Raw genomic sequence first — 20,318 nt, forward strand, 5'->3', positions numbered from 1 at the left:
GAGGCTGCACTGTTTTATATAGTTCTCTCTCTCACACACTATTTTACATAACCAACAGAGTACTCCTTATTAGTATCATTACTGTTATTTTGTTGGTAACAGTAGGAGGAAGAGGATGTTCCGTAGTGTCAGATCAGTATTAGAATTGAAATCCACGTAATGTTTTGCGTTGGCAACGAGAATCCCAAAGAGATTCTACCGCATTTCACAGTGTAATGGGATTTTTGGGATAATGGTAACCATAACGAAAGCAGAGTTTGTAAAGAGTTCTAGTGTGTTACCGTTTTATTATTGACTTGTACTGTATAACTCATTTCTGGTTTCCCCTCCTGAAGCCATGAAGTCATAAATACGAACATATCACGAGAGAGAGAGAGAGAGATAACTTGGGGTAAAACGTGCAGTTTTTTTACTTAGCACTATATTGTTGTTATCACCCGAAGTCATGAATGGATTCTTTTCTTTAGCTGCAGACGAATGGCTTTCACGAAAGTCTTCAGAAAGAATGCAGGTTGAAAAGAGAGGGGACTTCTGTTTCTTTGGTATTATTCTTAGTGATATTTACTTTGCTATTGTTAACTGAATTTCAAGTTTATTTGTTTTCTTGAAAACTGATTGGATGTTGTGGTCGGGGTGACGTTGGATTTGGCAGACAATAATATTAATCATTCTAACTATTTGGTAGCTGGAATTTTTTTGCTACGATATCATAATATACATTCACTATTCAGAAGTTGGTATTGCAATATATACTTCAAACTTGAAATATGAATGACTTTTCATTCATTTTGCTGCCAGGGGTTGGAATCCTCTTCATGTTTCTGTCTTTCGTGACTCTTCGAGTCTTGCTTTCTGAAAGGAAAAGTAAGCACTGTCGCGTCCGCCTTGACTAATAAAGCTCCACGTTTTTTCCTCTTCCTCTTCCTTGTTTTCTTCCGGCCAACGCCAAAGTTTATACAGTAAAATGTCACTTTTACAAATTTCATAGGTATCTGGTTTCTCCTGTTGTCTCCCTAAATTGCAATTTGAAATCTTAAGCCAAGAAGGCAGCATTGGCAACCTTCACCTTATGTCATGAAAAGGGACGTCTCTTTTTGTGTGCGTTTGCATATGTGTGTGTGTGTGTTTTTGACTTCTTGTGTGTGGGTATGCGCTTGTGTAATTGTGTGTAATGCAAAAATTGGGAAAACTAGAGTTTGGACAATTGAAAGATTGTGTGTGTGTTGATTTGCATTGTTGTGTACTGTGTCTGCTGTTATGAAAAACCAGTAAGAGGAAGGTACCGTATGGCAACCACTGTAGTTATAGTTGTTTCTCTGTCTTCCAACCCCCCCCCTCTTCCCCCACCACACTTCCTGCACGCGCTGTTTAACAACTCCTGCCCCTCACAATGTAATAGTTTTTGTGTTCCCGTTTTAAATTTTTATGTCAGGTTCTGCCCAGGTGGGAAACTGCGGAAGCCAAGACATTCCGTGTTTCTCCGAGTAAAAGTCCTTCATTCTTTCACTGAAAAAGGCTCTTTTTCTCTCTCTCGGTTTTATCAAGCCCGCATTGCATGATGTCCTAATGTGTACTTCTTATTATAGTCTCCTCTGTTAACAAAATAATTTTTAATATCAGTTTTATCGTTATCATATGTCTGTTTAGACCGTCTTGGCCTCGAGTTTTAGTCACCTTATGATGTAAAAGGCTATAAATATGTCACCAGTAAGTTTTTTATAATTATTTTACTTCTATCGCAGATTAGGTAAGAGTATGTCATATGCTTGTAAAATATCGTTGTACTTTCTAGTTGCTTTTATTTGTATCAGAACTTGGATTGCATAATCTGTACGTCTAATCATACATACATTTTAATATCTAAATATCATGAAAATTGTATTGTACTTAAACTTGTTACGGCGATAAGTAAATATGTCTGCACCACTGTTCAGCGACATTCAATCCAGGTAAGGCAAAAAGAAGACAAAAACCTATTATACGTCGGCGAAACGTACATTAACGAGAAAAGCGAGGGCATTTATCTTTTAAAATGAGAGAGAGAGAGAGAGAGAGAGAGAGAGAGAGAGAGAGAGAGAGAGAGAGAGATGTTTTTACTATTTCATATCCTTTACTTGCGTAAGTTGTTCAAAGTTGGATCCAGAGAACGAAAACCCTATTCAGGAACAAAAGATCCGTTGTGAAAAGAATGGTTAAGTCGGTGAAGTTAGCTCCTAAAGCATCGTAAACGACACGTGATCATAAACAACGTCAACGGAGCCTTGTACTCTACGATCTTCTGAAAGCCTCCGGGCGGCATCCGATGACTTGATATGCCCTCAGGCAGAATAGCATGCATCTGGATTTTATATTTGGGGAGGGAAAACCTGCAGAAGTGTTTTGTATACTGTGTTTGCTTACACACATATATCGGATCTTTTTTATAGTATTTTCTAGTGTCAATTTTTTATACTAGGTCTGCTTTATAAACAATTTATAGGCAATACCATGCTCTATTTTAGTTCCTTTCCAATCCAGTGCCACTCATCTATCCATATTTTTGCCTACTTGGGGAGTAAGCCTACAAACTACTTTATTTTTGTTGTTGTTCTTGTTGGGGGGTAGGAAAGGTCTATGGAAAGCCTAAAAAGGTCTGAAAAAGATATTTCTTGTTGAGTTAGATAAAGGTATTTTAGGACTGGATATTTATTTATTAGGATGAAAATGTTAAAAAAAATAATAATGTGCATGTTAAACAGTACAGAACAATTATTTTTAATAAAATATAGTATATCTTTTTTAATAGCTGTTGGTGAAACTACGCCCTATTTGACTCTAGATTTTAGCGCACACCCCAAGAAAGCTGGAGGTCGGTTCACGCCTTCTTCGAGTCTATGTACCCTTCTAATCCCTGCTAACACTCATATTTGTATACTCTTTTCACCAGCCTATTGTAATCCACTCTTTACTCCAGACCAGCTCCTGTACAACCTCTCTGATCCACCCTTTCTTCTGGGTCAAATTTTTTTCAAACCATCCTTGTATGTATTTTCACATTTCTCACTTCGAGTTCTAGTTATACCACAGATACTATACATAAACTCTTTTACTAGTTTCTGTAGTTCTCTATACTATCACCAGTCAGCACCGTACCATTTGCAAATTGAAATCATTCCACACACTGGTTGTAGTGCATTTTCTTGTCCTTAACTTTTACTTATATATGTTATTACTTAAATTTATTTCCTTGATTGACTTCTTGCATCACCCCATTACACACACACACACACACATTGTGGTACCTAAATTTCATTAACTTATCAAATATGACAAAAAGTTATTAAGAATATATTTTGCTTACTGAAGAAATCCCATTAGATAGGGTTATTGGAAGGTGAACCAAGAGAACCCAAGTGGATTACTGAAACTGAATTCTTCTAAGACATTTGACTAATCCCAAACATGGTCTTGCCAGTTTTCTTAGTTCACCCTTAAACTGGGCAACTTTGGATTTTCCTTTGACAATATGTACTACCTTTCATTGAATTGCAGATTTCTCTATGGGCCATATCTACCCATTATTCGTGGGAAATTAGCGTATTCGCAGTATTATTCTAAGAAAAATATCCATTTTTTTTTCATCATGAAATGCACTTTTTGTGATAAAACTATTTAAAAAAAACAGGTATATAAATTTTTAGTGTGTTATTCTTGAGTTTTAACTAACAAAATAGGCAGTTTTAAGCATTTGTATAGGGGTTTCAACTATGTATTCATTGGGGGTGGCTCAGGTATGCATCCCCCACGAATATGGGGGAGAACACTATACATATACATATATGTGTGTGTATACACCACAATTTCAATTTTGGACAGGCATGGATAAGTGGGCGTGCTCCATTGAAAATCCATTGTGCTTTTGTTGCCGTAATTAGTGAAATAGTTACATGGTAGTTAGACAGTGGTAAATGCAACTGGGGTATAAAAAAACAAAACAAAAAAATGTGATAAGCAACTTTCTCCCAAGAATTGTGAGCAACCCTTTCTAAGGAGGGCAAAAGTATATGTACTATGTACACACTACACTGAATATGTTCTTAGTAAATACATTTGTCAGATATCAGGTGTAACATGACATTTAAATACAGTCTCTCTCTGTGACATAACCTCAGGTTTACGGTCTCACGAGTAAAACCCATTCTGTGCATTGGAGGTGTATGATACCCGATAGACAAGTACTTGAGAATGACTAGAGAAGTAATTGCAAGTTGAGCCGAGTGAAATAGAACAATGATGATAGGCATTACACCAGAAAGTGGTCTTCACATCAAAGAATACTATATCACAGTGCATAAGGATTAAAATTGCATAGTAAAAATTTATAATTGTTAATAATTGCTGCCCCTAGGTGAATCAGCATGGTTGTTGGTAGTGAATTCCACATCTTTTAATATTTGAGGAGTAATGGACTTATTTTTGTCAGAAATTATTTTTGTTCATAGTTTATTTCATTCATTGTTTTTACATGTTTTTGTTTGTCCTTTATGTATTAACATGTACATTATAATGGTGGATACTTTCAAGTTACCGGAATGTGAATATACCAATACAGTCTTTTCTTGAGGCAGACATAATTCATATCATTGTTATTTCTACTGTAAACACCATATAAATATATTAATTTTTATATGAATTTCTTCAATTTAATTTATTAATAAAAATTGCTTTAATACCTCATGTACCGTATTTGTTTCAAGGAATATTTAACGCCATTATGTGTCACCTTTCTTTCCAGAAAGTCGCAACATTTTGCAACTGTTATTGAGCTTTGCTGTAGGAGGCCTGTTGGGAGATGTCTTCCTTCATCTGCTGCCAGAGGCTTGGAGTTTGGCTCTTGAGGGTAAGTTTGTGTGTGTGTTGTTTCATTTTCATTAGAAAAGCTTGAATGCAGACATCTTCAAGAGGATGTTGTAGAATTTATGGTTGTCACTCATCTTTGGTTTCATAGTTGTTGTGTGTATGTTATAGAGGACTGCAATAGAGGTCACCCCAAATCTGGTCTATTCCACTGTACTAATGAGAGTTACATGGATGGTGGTGTCTGAAAGACTTGAGAAAAAAAAATGTCTAGTAAATCATGGGAATGTTGATCACCTTATTTGATCTGTTTTTGAACTACCTGCATGTTAGGGGCATTGTTCACATTAACTGGTAGCCTGTTCCAAATTGAGGATATGGTATTTGTGAGGAATTTCCAGCAGTGGCTGGTGTCTGCTGGATCTAATTTAGTTACTACTTAAGGTAAATAGATTCCTGCTGTTTATGTTATCTATAGCTATGAGGACCCTTAAATGTTTCTGCTAACATGGCTTTTTATTAACAGTCTTTAAGAGAATACAGTTGGGGTGTTATAGCTGCCTCTGAAGTTCAAGTTTTTTGATTGATGGTATTGGTTTGGTTGCTTTTACACAGGAAAATAGAGTGGGTTGGGAAAGTGGAGTGAAGTTCTTTTTCAAAATTTACAACAAATCTGTGCTGAACAGGAGCAGATTACAGAACAGATGAAATAGTGCAAACAACAGAGAAATGTTAAACAGAATAGAGATTGTGTGTAAAAAGGGACAAGTATGAACGATCATATTGACTGATTCTCCAGTTCATAATTTCCACATTTTACCTTAAGAAATATGAATTCTAAAAGTGGTGACCAAACCTTTATAGGCGACTTGTTAAGAGTTGAAAACATTAAGGGCTCTGTTTAAACTATAATTATCCAGTCGTTTCAGTAAATGACAAACCTAGTAAATGCTGCAGGGAGAGAATGACCAAGTTGCTTTAGTTCATTATAGGAAAGGCAGTGAATTGCCTTGTAAACCCCTTTGAATTTTTTAATTTTTGGGTAGGGAGGATTCCAAGTTCATTTGGGGAAAAACAAACTCTATTCTAACTATCCAAATATAAACTTGGAGCTTTTTTTCTGTTATTGCATGCTGTAAACTTAATTTTGAAGTAACAAAATTTTAAGTTGTTTGAAGCCAAATAATTTGAAGTTTATGACATCTTTGAAGAGTAAAACAACAAAATTACAATCAGAACAATGCACTGAACTACATTTGAAAGTGTGTAAAGAAAAAGTAGACCTGGTTAAAAAAAATTTGTTGTTTTCTTTTATAAAAAAGAAAAAAAATTGTAGACAACAACATTGAAAGTACTAACTTTAAAACTTGAATGTGTTATAACTAGTAATGTATTGGTAAAAAAATTCTATTAAAAAATAATCCCCATCATATATCAACTGAAAAGATGAACATTAATAATGGATAAAGATAGCAAATGAAAAGATCGGTAGTATGTACAGTTTTTGTGTAAGATCCATTTTGACTTTTCTCAAGTCATAGGAAACATATCCCAGGGAATGGCTGAGTGAACATTTTGACCACTTTAGCTTTCCATGCAATGTTTATAATGATTTTGGTAATTACGTATAATATCTATCTTTCAGCGGGAGCAGAGCCTCATGAAGCCTTCACTCAAGTAGGCCTGTGCGTTTTGGCAGGGATCTTTGTTTTCATCATAGTGGAGATGTTGGCTGTGCAGAATAGTAGTGATAACAGTTCTCCCCAGAACAACAACACTGTCAAAGAGACCTCCAATTCCAATAAGAAAGAGGTATGGTTTTGGAATAAAAGATATTCTGTGAAATCTGACACTCTTAGTCTTTATTTAGAAATTATAACAAAACATGAACATTGAATTGACAATAAGTTGCTTATAATTGAAACTGCCAGAAAGCATAGGACAAGGAAACAACTATTTTTTTTCTTTCTTTCTTTTTTGACAGTTTATACTCTTTCTGTAAGCGTATAATGTCTACTGTAATATGATATTTGTAAGAAGTACATGCATCTATATTTGTTGAACACTAGATAAAAACCATGAATTGATTTTAAAACTAAAATTAATGTTGCAGGTAGCTGGCTACTTGAACCTCATTGCCAATGGCGTAGACAACTTCACCCATGGCCTGGCTGTTGCGGGATCTTTTTTGGTCTCTTATAAGACTGGCCTTCTCACAACTGGTGCTATTCTCATTCATGAGATTCCTCATGAGATAGGGGACTTTGCTATACTACTTAAGTCAGGTAAAGTCTTGAAAAATATATGTACATTTACATATTCACTTTGATTATGTGTGGCAAATGCTGGCATTGCCTTAGCATTTGTTGTTAATATGCAGAGTGAACGGTGTTTTATGGTTACTGTTGTATTATTTTGGTATTATTTCCCACTTTTCAGCCTCGCAAAATATCAGATTGATTTTCCACCTGGTAAAGTCTTCTTCTGTGCCCTTTTCTCCATGATTTCCTCAAACATCTTAAGGTCTTCATCCTACTAGTACTTTGTTTTCACTAATTTTGTAATTTTCCAATCTTTCTGAAAGATCTTATAATTTCTACCACTATAACACCATATTTTTTGCAACTTAACCCCATTCATAATATCGTCCCACTTCACACTTGCTATGAATCTTGCAGTTTAATGTGACATCTTTTCAAAATCCTCATTTCTTACAGTATTACCTAGGGTAATACTAATAAATTAAAATAAGATTTTGTTCCTATCCATGAAGTATTTTTATTTACTGCACCTTCTGTACCTGCTTCAAAAATCCAGTGTCCCGCTAAGGTAAAAGAAATGATCTTCCTCCTCTAAGGCCTTACTTTCTATCACAACATAGTGCTCTATATTACAGTGATTTCTTCACCATTTGATGTCATACATTGTGGACATTAAAATCTTCTACTCCTTGTATGTTTTGTAATCTTGAGCAATAAATAACCTCCCAGATTAACAAGTTACTTATGGTGATTTTCAGGCATATCCCCTCTATTAGACACTTAATTTGATTGAAACATTTCTAGGGATTTGGTTAAAGTACACAAGAGTGCCTCTTCATCTTCGTCTGCTGTTACTTTCTATCACAACATAGTGCTCTATATTACAGTGATTTCTTCACCATTTGATGTCATACATTGTGGACATTAAAATCTTCTACTCCTTGTATGTTTTGTAATCTTGAGCAATAAATAACCTCCCAGATTAACAAGTTACTTATGGTGATTTTCAGGCATATCCCCTCTATTAGACACTTAATTTGATTGAAATTTCTAGGGATTTGGTTAAATACACAAGGTGCCTCTTCATTCTCGTCACAGAGCTCTTTTCATCTTCGTCCAGATTGCTTCTTCCCCATCTTCGTTTCGCCTATCTTCGTCTGCTGTTACTGCTAGGTCTCTGCTTATAGCAACTCCCAAGAGCCTTATTTACTCCTTTGTAGCTTCTTCCATTACTACGATAAGCTGAAAGGGTCTCATAGCTGAACTTTAATGGACACCAGCATTTATCTCAATTTTTCAGATGTACCAGCCACTGTCATCACTCCAAATCTTTTGTTGTGGTATATAATCAGTAGGTTAATGAGGCTTTTTGATACCCTTCTGCTGTAATTTCATGTCTTGGCACTTTGCAATATACTTTCAAAGTCATAAATATGTGGCATAATCTCCACTTGGCTAAGTATTTTTGTTGTAGATGTCTCATTGTTAAAGGTGCTTTAGTTCATTTGTCTGGCATGAAACCAAACTCAGTTATTAATTTCAATTATTTTCTCAGCCTTTCCTGTAGCATCTTTTCAAATACAGTGGACCCCCATATTTGCGTTCTCCGGATTCACAGACTTTCGCATTCGCGGATTTTTCTCTGGAACATTTCCCCCTATTATTTGTGAGAAATTCCCCTATTTGGGGTATTTTTCTGTGAGAAATATTCTCAAATTCCCTTTTTTTTTTAATGCACTTCTTATGATAAGTATATGTCATTTTTACCAGACCACTGAGCTGATTGACAGCTCTCCTAGGGCTGGCTCAAAGGATTAGATACTTTCATGTAGCTAGGAACCAATTGGTTGAATAGCAGCGGGACCTACAGCTTATTGTGGGATGTGATTCACATCGAGAAATGAATTTCTATCACCAGAAATAAATTCCTCTGAGTCCGCGTTGGCCGAAAACCACTCATCCAACGAGGAACTATTACTTGTGATAAAACTATTAAAAAAAAAAAAAGCAGGTACTATATTCATTTCTAGTTGGTTTTTCTTGAGCTTTAACTAACAAAATACTAGGATGTTTTATGTGTTTTTATAGGGGTTCCAACTATTTGCGGGGGAGTCTGGTACATATCCCCCTCGAATACGGGGGGCCACTGTTAAGTAGCTTGAAACAGAAAGGTTAAGGGGGCCGGCCGGAACCCCTGTATATGGGGGTATAGGGCGAAAAATGCAAATTCATGAAAAAATTCATGGAGCTTCATATGGCAATTGAGAATACATATACGAAATATTTCGTCAAAATTCCTCTTTAGTAGTTACAGGGTAATTAGTTAACGTAACTCAATAAGCCTAAAACATTGATCCGTACAAGAAAATGCAATATTTCTTCTATTATCGTAAATTTTTATAATTATTGTCAAAGAAATTGGGAGAAATGGCATCTGTAGACATTCCCCGAGTTGAGAAGGGAGACTTCACTTCAGTCAGCTACCAAGTCCAACCATCAGTGCGAGCACAAACTTTAAGTAGTCTACACGTTCGATTTCACCTCTGACATTCGCTTGCTTTTACGTATGATTATGTATGTTTCAGCAAGAATTTCATCATGCCAATGAGGGAAAGACACGGAAAACATCTTGCTAACATACAGACGAAGAAAAATCGCTCAAGTATTATTACAGAATATCATAATATATGCGTAGTTAGTGAAGAGAGAGGGGAGGGTTGCCTAGTAACGCCCCCTTCTTGCCTGACAGCACACGTCACACTGTGCCCAAGGCTACGATCTTTGAGCAAAGAGATCTTCATTTATGATAAATAACAAAGTTTTGGTTTTTTAATACCCAAAATGGAATATGAATTTCATAATAATCATGATTTATTAAATTGTCTTTGTAAAAAGAGAGTACACCTTCGAGTTTCACCTCTGACATTCTCTTGCATTTACGTTTTTTTTTATCTTTGTTTCGGCAAGAATTTCATCATGCCAAAGAGGAAAATACAAGGAAAACATCGCACTAACATTCAGAAGAAGAAAATTTGCTGTAATAAGCCGAGTTAGTGAAGGGGAGAGAGAGAGTTGCAAAGGAAGGAGTGCCCCATCTTGCCTCAAGCAGTGCCCCAGGCTACGATATATGAGCAAAGGGATCATCATTTATGATTAAATTATGATAAATAAAATAGTTTTGGTTTATTAATACACAAAAAAGAAATATACATTCATAATAATCATTATTTATTAACATTGTCTTTATAGAAATACGAAGGAAAACTTTGAACGCCCGTATCTCAAAACTATACTTATTGACCTTCAAAATCTATCTTCTCACTTAGTTTTAAAGCTATAACATTGGAATTTGGTATATAACTCAGAAAGACATTATAGAACAATCAAATAGAGCCCTTTTTTCCATTTTTCTTTTTTTTTCTGATTTATAGGGTTTATTTTTTTTTACCATATTGAAAAATTCATATCTAGCAAAAAATGACTTTTAGAAAAAAAACTCCTCATTCGATTGGAGGTCTACATCAGGTCTATATATGGTAGTAATCCTAGGTCTTAATATTAAATATCAAGGAAGGAGATAGAATTTGAAAAATGGTTATTTTCGGGATAAAGCGCCCTGGCGTCACAAAACCGAAGGTCAGAGGCGAAAATCATATGCGGTTTGGAGATGTCCCAAGTCACCTTATTAAGTGGTATGAATATCAAAGTCCTGTCCTTGAAAAATGGCATTAGCCGGCCGGCCCCCTTAAGAAGAATCATTCATGTCAAAAGATTACAAACACCATTTTTGTTACTAGCTGACTTGCAACATGGTGCTATTTGCTCGCATTTACTACTGTGAAGTCTCTTTATACTGTTATTTGACACAAGCATTTGATTCAGTACACTTGACTTTTCAGGTTTTAGCCGCTGGGAGGCGACTCTTGCTCAGCTTTACACTGCTGGCATTGGATTGCTGGGTGCTTTAGTAACACTGTTCATAGGTACTTCAGAAATACTTGGTAAGCATATTTTAGTGTCACTACTATATTTGTCTACTCTTATTGTTATCACTTTCTGGAATAGTATTTATTTAGATTTATGATTGATTAGAAATATCAATAAAATTATGTATAACAGGATAAATATGAAAATTTATTGCAATAAAGTTTTGTACTAAGCAAGACAACAGTGAATAATGTAACAAGCAGCTTACTGAGATACATACAAAAAAATAATGAAACTTCTTAGTTCAAAGTATCCTAGGAGCTGTTCAGCTTGACACAGATATACTTTGTCTTTAATGCTATTAAAGTAAGAAAATTTTGTCTTTATTTAATTTCAGGAGGTGTCCAGCATTATATCTTATCATTCACTGCTGGAGGATTTTTAAATATTGCGCTTGTCACTGTGCTGCCGGAGTTGTTGCAAGAGGAACGCCCAGCCCAGTCCTGTGCTCAACTCCTATGTCTCCTAATTGGCACTTTCACTATGGCTGCAGTGGCTGTGTCTTGCTGAGATATGGTGCCTCTAAAATCTCTTGCCTGGAGCTGTGATTTTTAGGTGTAATTCGGTGAAATGACTCCCAACCTTACCTGTTACTTAGTGGAACCAGACCGGAGGATTGCAGTACACTAAGTAACTATTTTATTGCAACTTACAGCATATTTTTTAAAACTAAATTATTATGCTTTGGGAACTCGCAGCGCATGTTTGGAGGAAAGTTTTAGAATATATTTAGGTGGTAGCTGTTAGTTGTATTTTTTGGGATAGTCAGTCACTTTGTGAGAGAGTACTGCATATATTTTTTTAATTAATAGTCCCTCTCAGTGTCATGTTAGACTATAGCTGTCATTCTAGTAGCATTTCTCTTGGAAATTAGTTTCACTGATGCACTTGTGCACAACTTTGATTTCATGTTTACTTGAAAAGGTTCTTTTCAATTGGTTTAAGATATTTAGTTAGCATTATCTTGTTCATATTCACTAACCAGAAATTGGAACATCTGGAAGTATATCGTATTTTTCCCTACTCAATACTGGGATGATTCAGATGCTCAATATCAGAACTTTTTAACCTTATGATCTACTTATTCCAAGAAACGTTGTGAAGTTTGATGATTTACTTAGTCCATGAAATGTTGCGATAGCTTCTGTGTTAATTTTTATCTGGTAATGAACCAGAGAAACCAACAATCTACTTAATAATTTTTATTGTTGCACATGGAATATTGGAAAGATAGAATATTGGAATGAGTCCTTCTATTTAAGACTATCATTGCTGAGAAAATGCTCATTCAAAAGACTCATTCTGAAATCATATTGTTGGGGCATTAATTTCTTTGCTACGTAATTGCACTAGTGACTAAAGAAATTTGTTTCACTGTGTAACTTGAAGAATTGCTCACCTCAAACAGGTATTAATAGTTTCATTGGAGACAGTTATTTGAAAACTTAGTAACTTTTACAATGAAAGTTTTCTTTGAGAAATTACCATTTCTAGGCTGTTACTGCAGAATTTTTTAACCGTTTTACTTGAAAAGTCCTTATCCTAAATAACCTACATTGAAGGTCCTTTGTTTAGTAGTATACCATTGAAGAAATGCAATTTTTATCAAATCGATTCACAGAAGAATTGTCACTACTGACAGCGTTGATTGTAGATTATATTTTTAGCAAAAGTAAGTACTATGGTATTTCTACTTAGTTTTGCATTTTATTAGTACAGTACTTGTGTACTATAGTTGTTACGACATAGTTTATTGCCATAGCTATACTGTATACAGTCTGTGACTTTGACATGCTAGACATGTTTATTGTATATAGAATGTGAGATTTACGTACATGATATTATATAGTCATGTGAGATTTGTACTGTAATTGAGGGATGTTCAAGCACATCAACCAAACCTGTTTTTTTTTTTTTTTTTTTTTTTGCATGTTTTCATGAATAGTCCTTGGAACCATTTCCTTAAAAGAACAATGTAGAATTTTACCTTACATAGTTGGAGATATTTGGAAAGTTTTGCATTTCATGCCATCATGAATAGTTTTTCTCATGTTTTGTTTTTCCTCTACACATCTTGTTACATATTTCATACTTTTAAAAGTATTAAATCAAAGTTTGTGCAATTTTCCTAACATTTATTAATATTAGAATTTAGGTAACAAATGGAAAAGAAGTGAATTTTCCAGTAGCATTTCCCTAGAGAACTTAGTCAGCTCTCTTAAACGTTGTTGTGCAGTAGAAGTGGGCTTAAGATAATCAACTATGTAATGCATGCCCACAGATGTTTAACTAATACTCTTCAGAAGAAAATGTGTCCGCATTGAACTGCTAGTTACTTGGCACTCACTTTACAAAGTTTTATATTTATTAATATGCAGCATACTTATTTATAAAAATTATAAGCACTAATATTTATATCAGATGTAATATTTATATCAGATGTAATAAGTATTAAAAGGCTATACATAATTACATCTTTTTTTCAGATTTTAAGCAATAATTGAAATATTTTTTTATTCTTTTCATCTGTTAAAGCTGAGAATTCTTATATGTTAGTATTTAAATTGTTGTTTTTGCATAGTAATTTGTAACCAGCAGTATTTTATTTCATGTGTTGTAGTTGACCATACTCAGATCAAGTTATGTATTGTTAAGCTTGGTAAATGGTGCAATTGTTTGGAAAGAATTTTTATTTGGACAAAATTACAGCTTTGAAATACTGTTGGTAAAAAAATAATCTTCTAAACAAATTGACCCTTAATTATCAAAGAAATTAGCTCTAGCAATGCATTATGTTGTTTATACTTTATACAAATAAAAATTAACATCCATACAGAATTAGTGCAGTGCAGTGTGGCCTTATCCATTTGCTTTACCAACTGTTAAAAAATTTAATGAAAGATTTAAAGGCAAAAAAGCAATTTTTATATACATTAGCCATTTTTGTACTTATGAAAGATGCCATTAACAAATCAGAAGTAAATTAAATTCAAAGTTATGACATTCTTCAGAGATTTCATAGCTGGTAGATATCTAATCTATATTCAGACAGTTGGGGGGCATTTTTCTTTTCAATTTCACTAATGATCAAGAAACATTTGTACTACTTATTTAAGATGTTATACAGTACTCTTGTGGACAAGTAAAAATTTTACTAAAGTTTTAAGAGGTGTAACCTTTTTCTTATGTTCTATCATGATGGTAAACATAATAAATATAATAGTTTGTTGAGAAATGGCACAGCCTGGGATAACTGGAAGGGATTGTGATTTATATTCATAACAAACTACTGTTTCAAAACCCTTACTGTAATTGTGTAATGTAACCTTATGCTGTGTGTATTTTTTTAAATATTTAGATTTGTAAATACTGTACCTCACTTAAGGTGAATTTGATTTTAAGACACTTGCCATTTCTGAAAAATGGTAGTTTTGAAATGCAGTATTAACGCAATATGTACAATAGTACATATCCTACCCAATTTAGAATTCCATCTCTGTGTTGAACAAGTTTTATATTTTGAATAGGGATCCAACCTTACTGAAAGGTAATATATTTGTTATACTGATCAAATTTGGAATTTTGTGTTTGGTTTCATATTAATTCTTGTTGGATAATTTTGTTAACAATGAGGAATAGAATCTGCATGCTAAGACGGCATCGTTCTCAGTTACTCTGGTAAATTGATTGTACTGGTAATTTATTTTATCTGTTTCTGTCATGTGATTTTACGATAAGATTTTACATTTTCAGGTGTGGTCCATATTTAGTTTTCCAATTTTATTTAACACCATCTGAGCTCATTTCTGTCCCAGCTTTAACAGTAATTTACAACTCTGTGGCAGGGGTCATTTAGCTGTGTATGAAAGAGTTTTTATAGATAATATTTGGCTTGAAAAGTTAGTGGTTAATTATTAATTTTCCTTTTATTGGTGAATAAGACAGAATGCTTTTCTGTAAATTGCTTTTCAAAGGTAAGAATTTACTTTTAACATTTTTCCTTCATTAATATTCCAAGATTGCATATTGTCAGTGTGATGTCATGTATTAAAAACACAAACATCATGTAAACATTATCCATAAATTGCAGGAGTTTATCAGGCTATACTCAACTTCTTAGGTAACAGTTAAAATTTTTTTTTCAAAAGTTAGGGTTCCAGAATTGAGTGTAATCTACATGACAGTTGTACTTCATATATGGTAGTGGGATCAGCAAGGTAACCATCAGAAATCAGTCTGGAACAAAGAACTCTGTAATTAATCAAACCATCGTGAAATGGAATAGTATACTGCATAGTTTTGTGTGCTTATAAACTATGTATAGATTTATGTTTTGATGTGCTTAGAATTGATTCATTAAATATTTGCAGTTTCTTGGGTAGCTGAATAAGTTGGCTAAGTGGTGGTTATATTTTCCCAGAACCATTCATTCCAAAGTTACAGACCTAGTTATGTATTTAAAACTAGATCCAGCATAAGCTACATATAAAATATTGTATGTTATTAGCTTTGGTCTTTTTACAGTTTTCAAGATTGGTAAACCCAAAATAATTCATGAACGACCTCTTTTATTTCAATTGCCTCTGTAATTGAAGAGGGGTTTGCTTTATCCAAAGCTTGCAGTAGGGTCTTGTTTTCTTGGTATAAAAAATTTAGATCTTTGCTGCTCTGCCCTGTATGTAAGCTTCTCACTTTGAAATCTTGTGAACATTTGAACAGAAAAGTTGAGGTGGTAATGTGTTTCTTTAACAGCCACATTTAGTAAAACTATTATAATTAGCTACTAAAACTATATTGGTCATAGAATCCCATTATTAGATGGTTCATAGATTATTTGCAGATGTAAATTAATGTTTGGTTCATTTTAGTTTTAATAAAATTGTAACTGGATAACCCTTCTACAAGTAGCAGATGCAGAATACAGGCCATAGAGAATTAGTACTATGAAACTTAAAAATTTGTGACCAATCTTTTCCCCATTGTTTAAATGAAATTAGTTAGTTCTGAAGCTCGAAATGCCCTAAGACATGCCATTTTCCTGACCACAAAATTCAAGGTTACCACATAACTGACATTATGCATACCACTAAAGGGAGATTATAAATACACCTCTTATGTAAAATCACTGAAGTATATACTTTAAATTAAAATTAATTTCTTTGTCTTCCTTGCTAATGCTTCCATTTCATACTTTTTTTCATGTATGTATTTTATCAGTTAAGAATATACTATTCATATATTGATTACTTGTTTGGTAATGGAGGAACTTCGAGCAGAGCTTTGACCTTTCTTTGCATTTTACACGTTCACTAACCACTTTCAAATGACTTAATATTATGGTTATTGTGTTCTACTCACATTACAGTTGTTCACAGTGTATTACCAAATTGCCCTATATGCATTCTTGAAAATTGTCAAACTAGATTTGTGTTAGTTTTTAAACTTTTTTTTTCAACAGATATAACATTTTTTTTTCTTTTTGCAATATTGAGGTTTACATAATATCCGAAGTGGAACCATATCAAGATCTGTAATCTTTACTTTAGTAGGTAGATCCCATAGTGTGCACTATTCATACTATTGTGAGGTTTCGTTATTTTTTCATATAATGGTTATTTGGTTTTTGTAATAACAGTATTTAAAATTCATATCTGTTGTACCTGTAGGGAAGTAAGTGACTTGAAGACAATAAAGAGACAATGTGTTTTTTGCAAATAGCCATCAGTGGATGAACAAAAAATTGTTGACACATTGTTTATGGTGGTTGGTTTCTTTTCATTGAGCATCAGTAGGAGGACATTATGACAAATTATAGTTGTATTGTTTATACAGTGCTTATGGAAGATCATAATGGCTGTAAAGCCTTGAGATTACTCATAAGAATTTATTCACTCCAGTATTTTCAAACTGAAAATACTGTATGCTTATCATTTAAGAATTTATTCACTAATATTTTCAAATATTAAACTGAAAATACTGTATGCTTATCATACTCAGGTGATTACTAAATTGTGTAAATATTGGCTTGCCAAGATGGCCATATGATATTTTCAAAGTAAGCTAGGTCTTTAGAATTTAATACTCCAGTTTATTAGAGCCTTTCAAACTTGAAACAAAAAGATATTGCATTTAAAGCATTCTGAATTTCATCAGAAAATTTTTATACCCAATTTATAGTTAATACAGACTTGGGCAGTTTGGTCCATATGTAAATACAAAAAACCTCTAAATTTTTCTATTTTAGTGTAAACGTTCCACAATTCCTGTCTTGTAAATATGTTTTATAAAGAATATATCATAAATAGTGTTGCTGTTTATTACTTGTACCTTAGAACTGTGATTTTACAATATGAAAAATTTTAAAATCATTTTCTACCTTGAACTGTGGCTTTACAATATGGCAAATTTTAAATCTGTGAATTTTTCATTAACAAACCTGTGATCCTAATGTATGGGGAAAATTCTCTAGAGCCTGTCGGATTCCGGTTAAAAAAATATATACAGTATATATGTATAGAATTTTGGTGGCAATGGTAGTTACCCAAGATGGCAGAAAGGAGGGCACAGCTGACCTGCCTTAACCCGTCCTGGCTACAACACTATCAGTTTCTTTTAGCCCAGGTAACTAAATGAGAGGTGGCTTGAGATGGGCCATACTTATATATGAAGACTGCAGGTTGTTTATGAAAAATACAATTTTATTTAAAATTTGTCATTTGTTCATATACAGAACAAACCTTTGTCTTAATGTAAGGGAAACTTCCTCTTGGGAGTGAGGATATAGAAAGACTTGGAACCAACTGGAGTTTCAGCACACCTGGGCTCGCTCTTTGGCAAAAGTAGGACATAGGAAGGAGTCATATGCCTCTTGATATGTTAAGTAAAAGGAGTTATATGCCTCTGATATGTTAAGTAAAAGGTTACTCAGCAGCCAGACATCTGGGTTAAGAGACAATGTGAACTATTACACTGTGCCTTCTAGGAATATAATGAACCTGTAATGGTCAGAAACTACAACACTTAGGTAGGGCCACTAACCTTGATTGTTGCCATTTCCTCTCTCCCCTTGTAAGAGAGAGGAAGGGACTTTCTTCCATATGTATATAGTTTGTATTGAGTAGAAACAATAACAAAAAAACACAATGAAATGCAGCTTTCATACATGTATCTAACCAGTTAAAGTGCTTGATGGATCAATTCTCTCCACTGCTACTGGTAGAGAAGAAAGAAAAAGGAGGACCAGTCATTCCATTCACTCTTACTTTCAAAACCACTTTAATAAAGATGCAAACTGTTGTGCTAAGGGCTCTGGATGAGCTACACAACTTGGTGAGCAGGCAAGAAAAAAAAAAAAAAAAAAAAAAAAAAAAAAAAGTCCAAGGACCCGTGGGCAACGACCTGCAGAGAGGATGAGACGGTAGTTTGGCAAAGCCATGTACTATCAAACTTTAACTCAAAAGGTGCTAGGGGGTTGCCACTTAAGGACGACGGCAATATTATGCATTAGCAACATCAGTTATGGAACCAATATTTTTATGCTCATTTTTTAACTTTTTATACGCATATGGTTGTATTCTCCTTGTGTCGCAGATTAATAATTAAAAAATTGATATAAGATACTTTTGAAAAGTGATATTTAAAAAGAATATTTTTTGGAAAGAATGTTTTTTCCAAATCTGCATTTCAGTTTTGGAACCTTTTATGCCGTACAGGTACTCCTCATTTAACAACGGGGTTCCGTTTCAGCGACCACATCATTAAATAAATTCGTCATTAAACATACTCGGCAAAGTTCTGCCAACGCTTTTTATAATTTTACTACTGTATTTTAACTTCATCATTTTATAACTTCAAGACGTATAATTTTCTTTAAAATAGTGTACTTTATTTAACACTTTTAGCCTACATTCGTGAGTTACAATACTAAATCAATACAATGCTAAACTCTTCTCAGATAATTTCAGATAATTTCTGAGATAATTTCACATTCTTTTCATGACAATATTTCTCCATAGCTATTCAAGACACACCTATAAAATTACAAAATATATACAGCAGTTATCAATTGGTGGAATTGGTGTATATGTGTGTGTATATTAACAGACATATGCACACTAACTTTCAAACCAATGTTTTTATCGTCACTGTCACTATAATTGTCACTATAATTATCTGTCTCAATATCACTATTTGACGGAAAAGAATAAGCATCATCATCAAAAGCCATTATCACCAAAATTTACGAAAGACACAAAGATTTACAGCAGTCCCCAGCTATCGGCGATCTGGTTTTATGGGGCTTGTCTAGCACCATAAAATTGCCAATTTATGGCGCCATAACGGAACAAGTTCTGGTTATCGGCGCCATAAGGGTGCTAATGGCACCAATAACCAGTTATTGCCATAAGGGTGCTACTGGCACCATAAATCACTGAGTTTCGGTTAATGGCGATTTTTGCTTAGCACACCCCTGGAACAGAACCCCCGCCAATAACCAGGGACTCCTTGTATATAAATTTTCGAAGGTTGTAACTTCAGGATATGAAAGCCTCCCTCGTCCCGCCCCCTGGGGCTGACGAAAGTTTACAATTATGCTATTTTTATACCTATGATTAAGATAAATCTGGCATCTTTTATGTTCAAGAGTGAGACTGTCGATGCTACTGAAACAGAGCTAAGGGGAGGGTCAAAATTTACAGCAATATATTTGAAAAAAGTGTCTATCATATCGACGTCGTCCTTGAGCAGCATGTAAAGCGTCAATTTTAGCACCGCGCCACACCACACCTTGTGGGTCAAAATCCTTTAAACCGTCAAGTTCTTTTTCAAAATGATGCATGCCCTTGCATGCACTGTATTGGCATCTGAATGTGAAAAAGAGCAGTTGGCTTGCTTGATTGCTCCACGTAGCATTAAGGAGATAGTATTCTTGGACACTTCCTTCTTGTTCCGGCCTTTATTGACAGTGTCTTTGAAAACCTGGTTTGAGATGTTGAGTCCTTTTTAGATAGTTACACAATGCCCTGATGGGACATAAAAGTAATTCATCAGGGTCATTACCAACTAAATCTCCAGTTAGCATACTTCATCAAATCAAGTTAGCATACTTCACAGACTCGATTTTGATGTCAAACACATGAGGGTTTGAGGGTCTGTAGCCTTTAAAGTCGTCCCAGCTAAGACTCAAAATCCCTTGGTTCACAAAGACGGATTTTTTTTCTCGAGAGAAAAAAA

The 20,318-nt window shown here is 34.2% G+C and overlaps 2 protein-coding genes across 3 annotated transcripts in view; one reads left to right on the top strand and one right to left on the bottom strand.

Moving 5' to 3' along the window:
- Nucleotides 1–17,391, top strand: part of LOC135197201 (zinc transporter ZIP13 homolog) — a 160,886-nt gene extending 143,495 nt beyond the window's left edge. For both annotated transcript variants that reach the window (XM_064224250.1, XM_064224249.1), the window contains exons 4-8: nt 4,775–4,879; nt 6,482–6,648; nt 6,950–7,121; nt 10,997–11,098; nt 11,422–17,391. In XM_064224250.1, coding sequence (XP_064080320.1) covers nt 4,775–4,879; nt 6,482–6,648; nt 6,950–7,121; nt 10,997–11,098; nt 11,422–11,594 — 719 coding nt within the window. In that variant the 3' untranslated portion in view covers nt 11,595–17,391. The remainder of the gene's footprint in view (nt 1–4,774; nt 4,880–6,481; nt 6,649–6,949; nt 7,122–10,996; nt 11,099–11,421) is intronic.
- The window catches only part of LOC135197199 (myb-like protein A), a 162,239-nt gene that overhangs the window by 9,037 nt on the left and 132,884 nt on the right, over nt 1–20,318 (bottom strand). The gene's annotated exons all lie outside the window — the stretch shown is intronic.

Source organism: Macrobrachium nipponense, chromosome 18, assembly GCF_015104395.2.
Source record: "Macrobrachium nipponense isolate FS-2020 chromosome 18, ASM1510439v2, whole genome shotgun sequence".
Lineage (NCBI taxonomy): Eukaryota > Metazoa > Arthropoda > Malacostraca > Decapoda > Palaemonidae > Macrobrachium > Macrobrachium nipponense.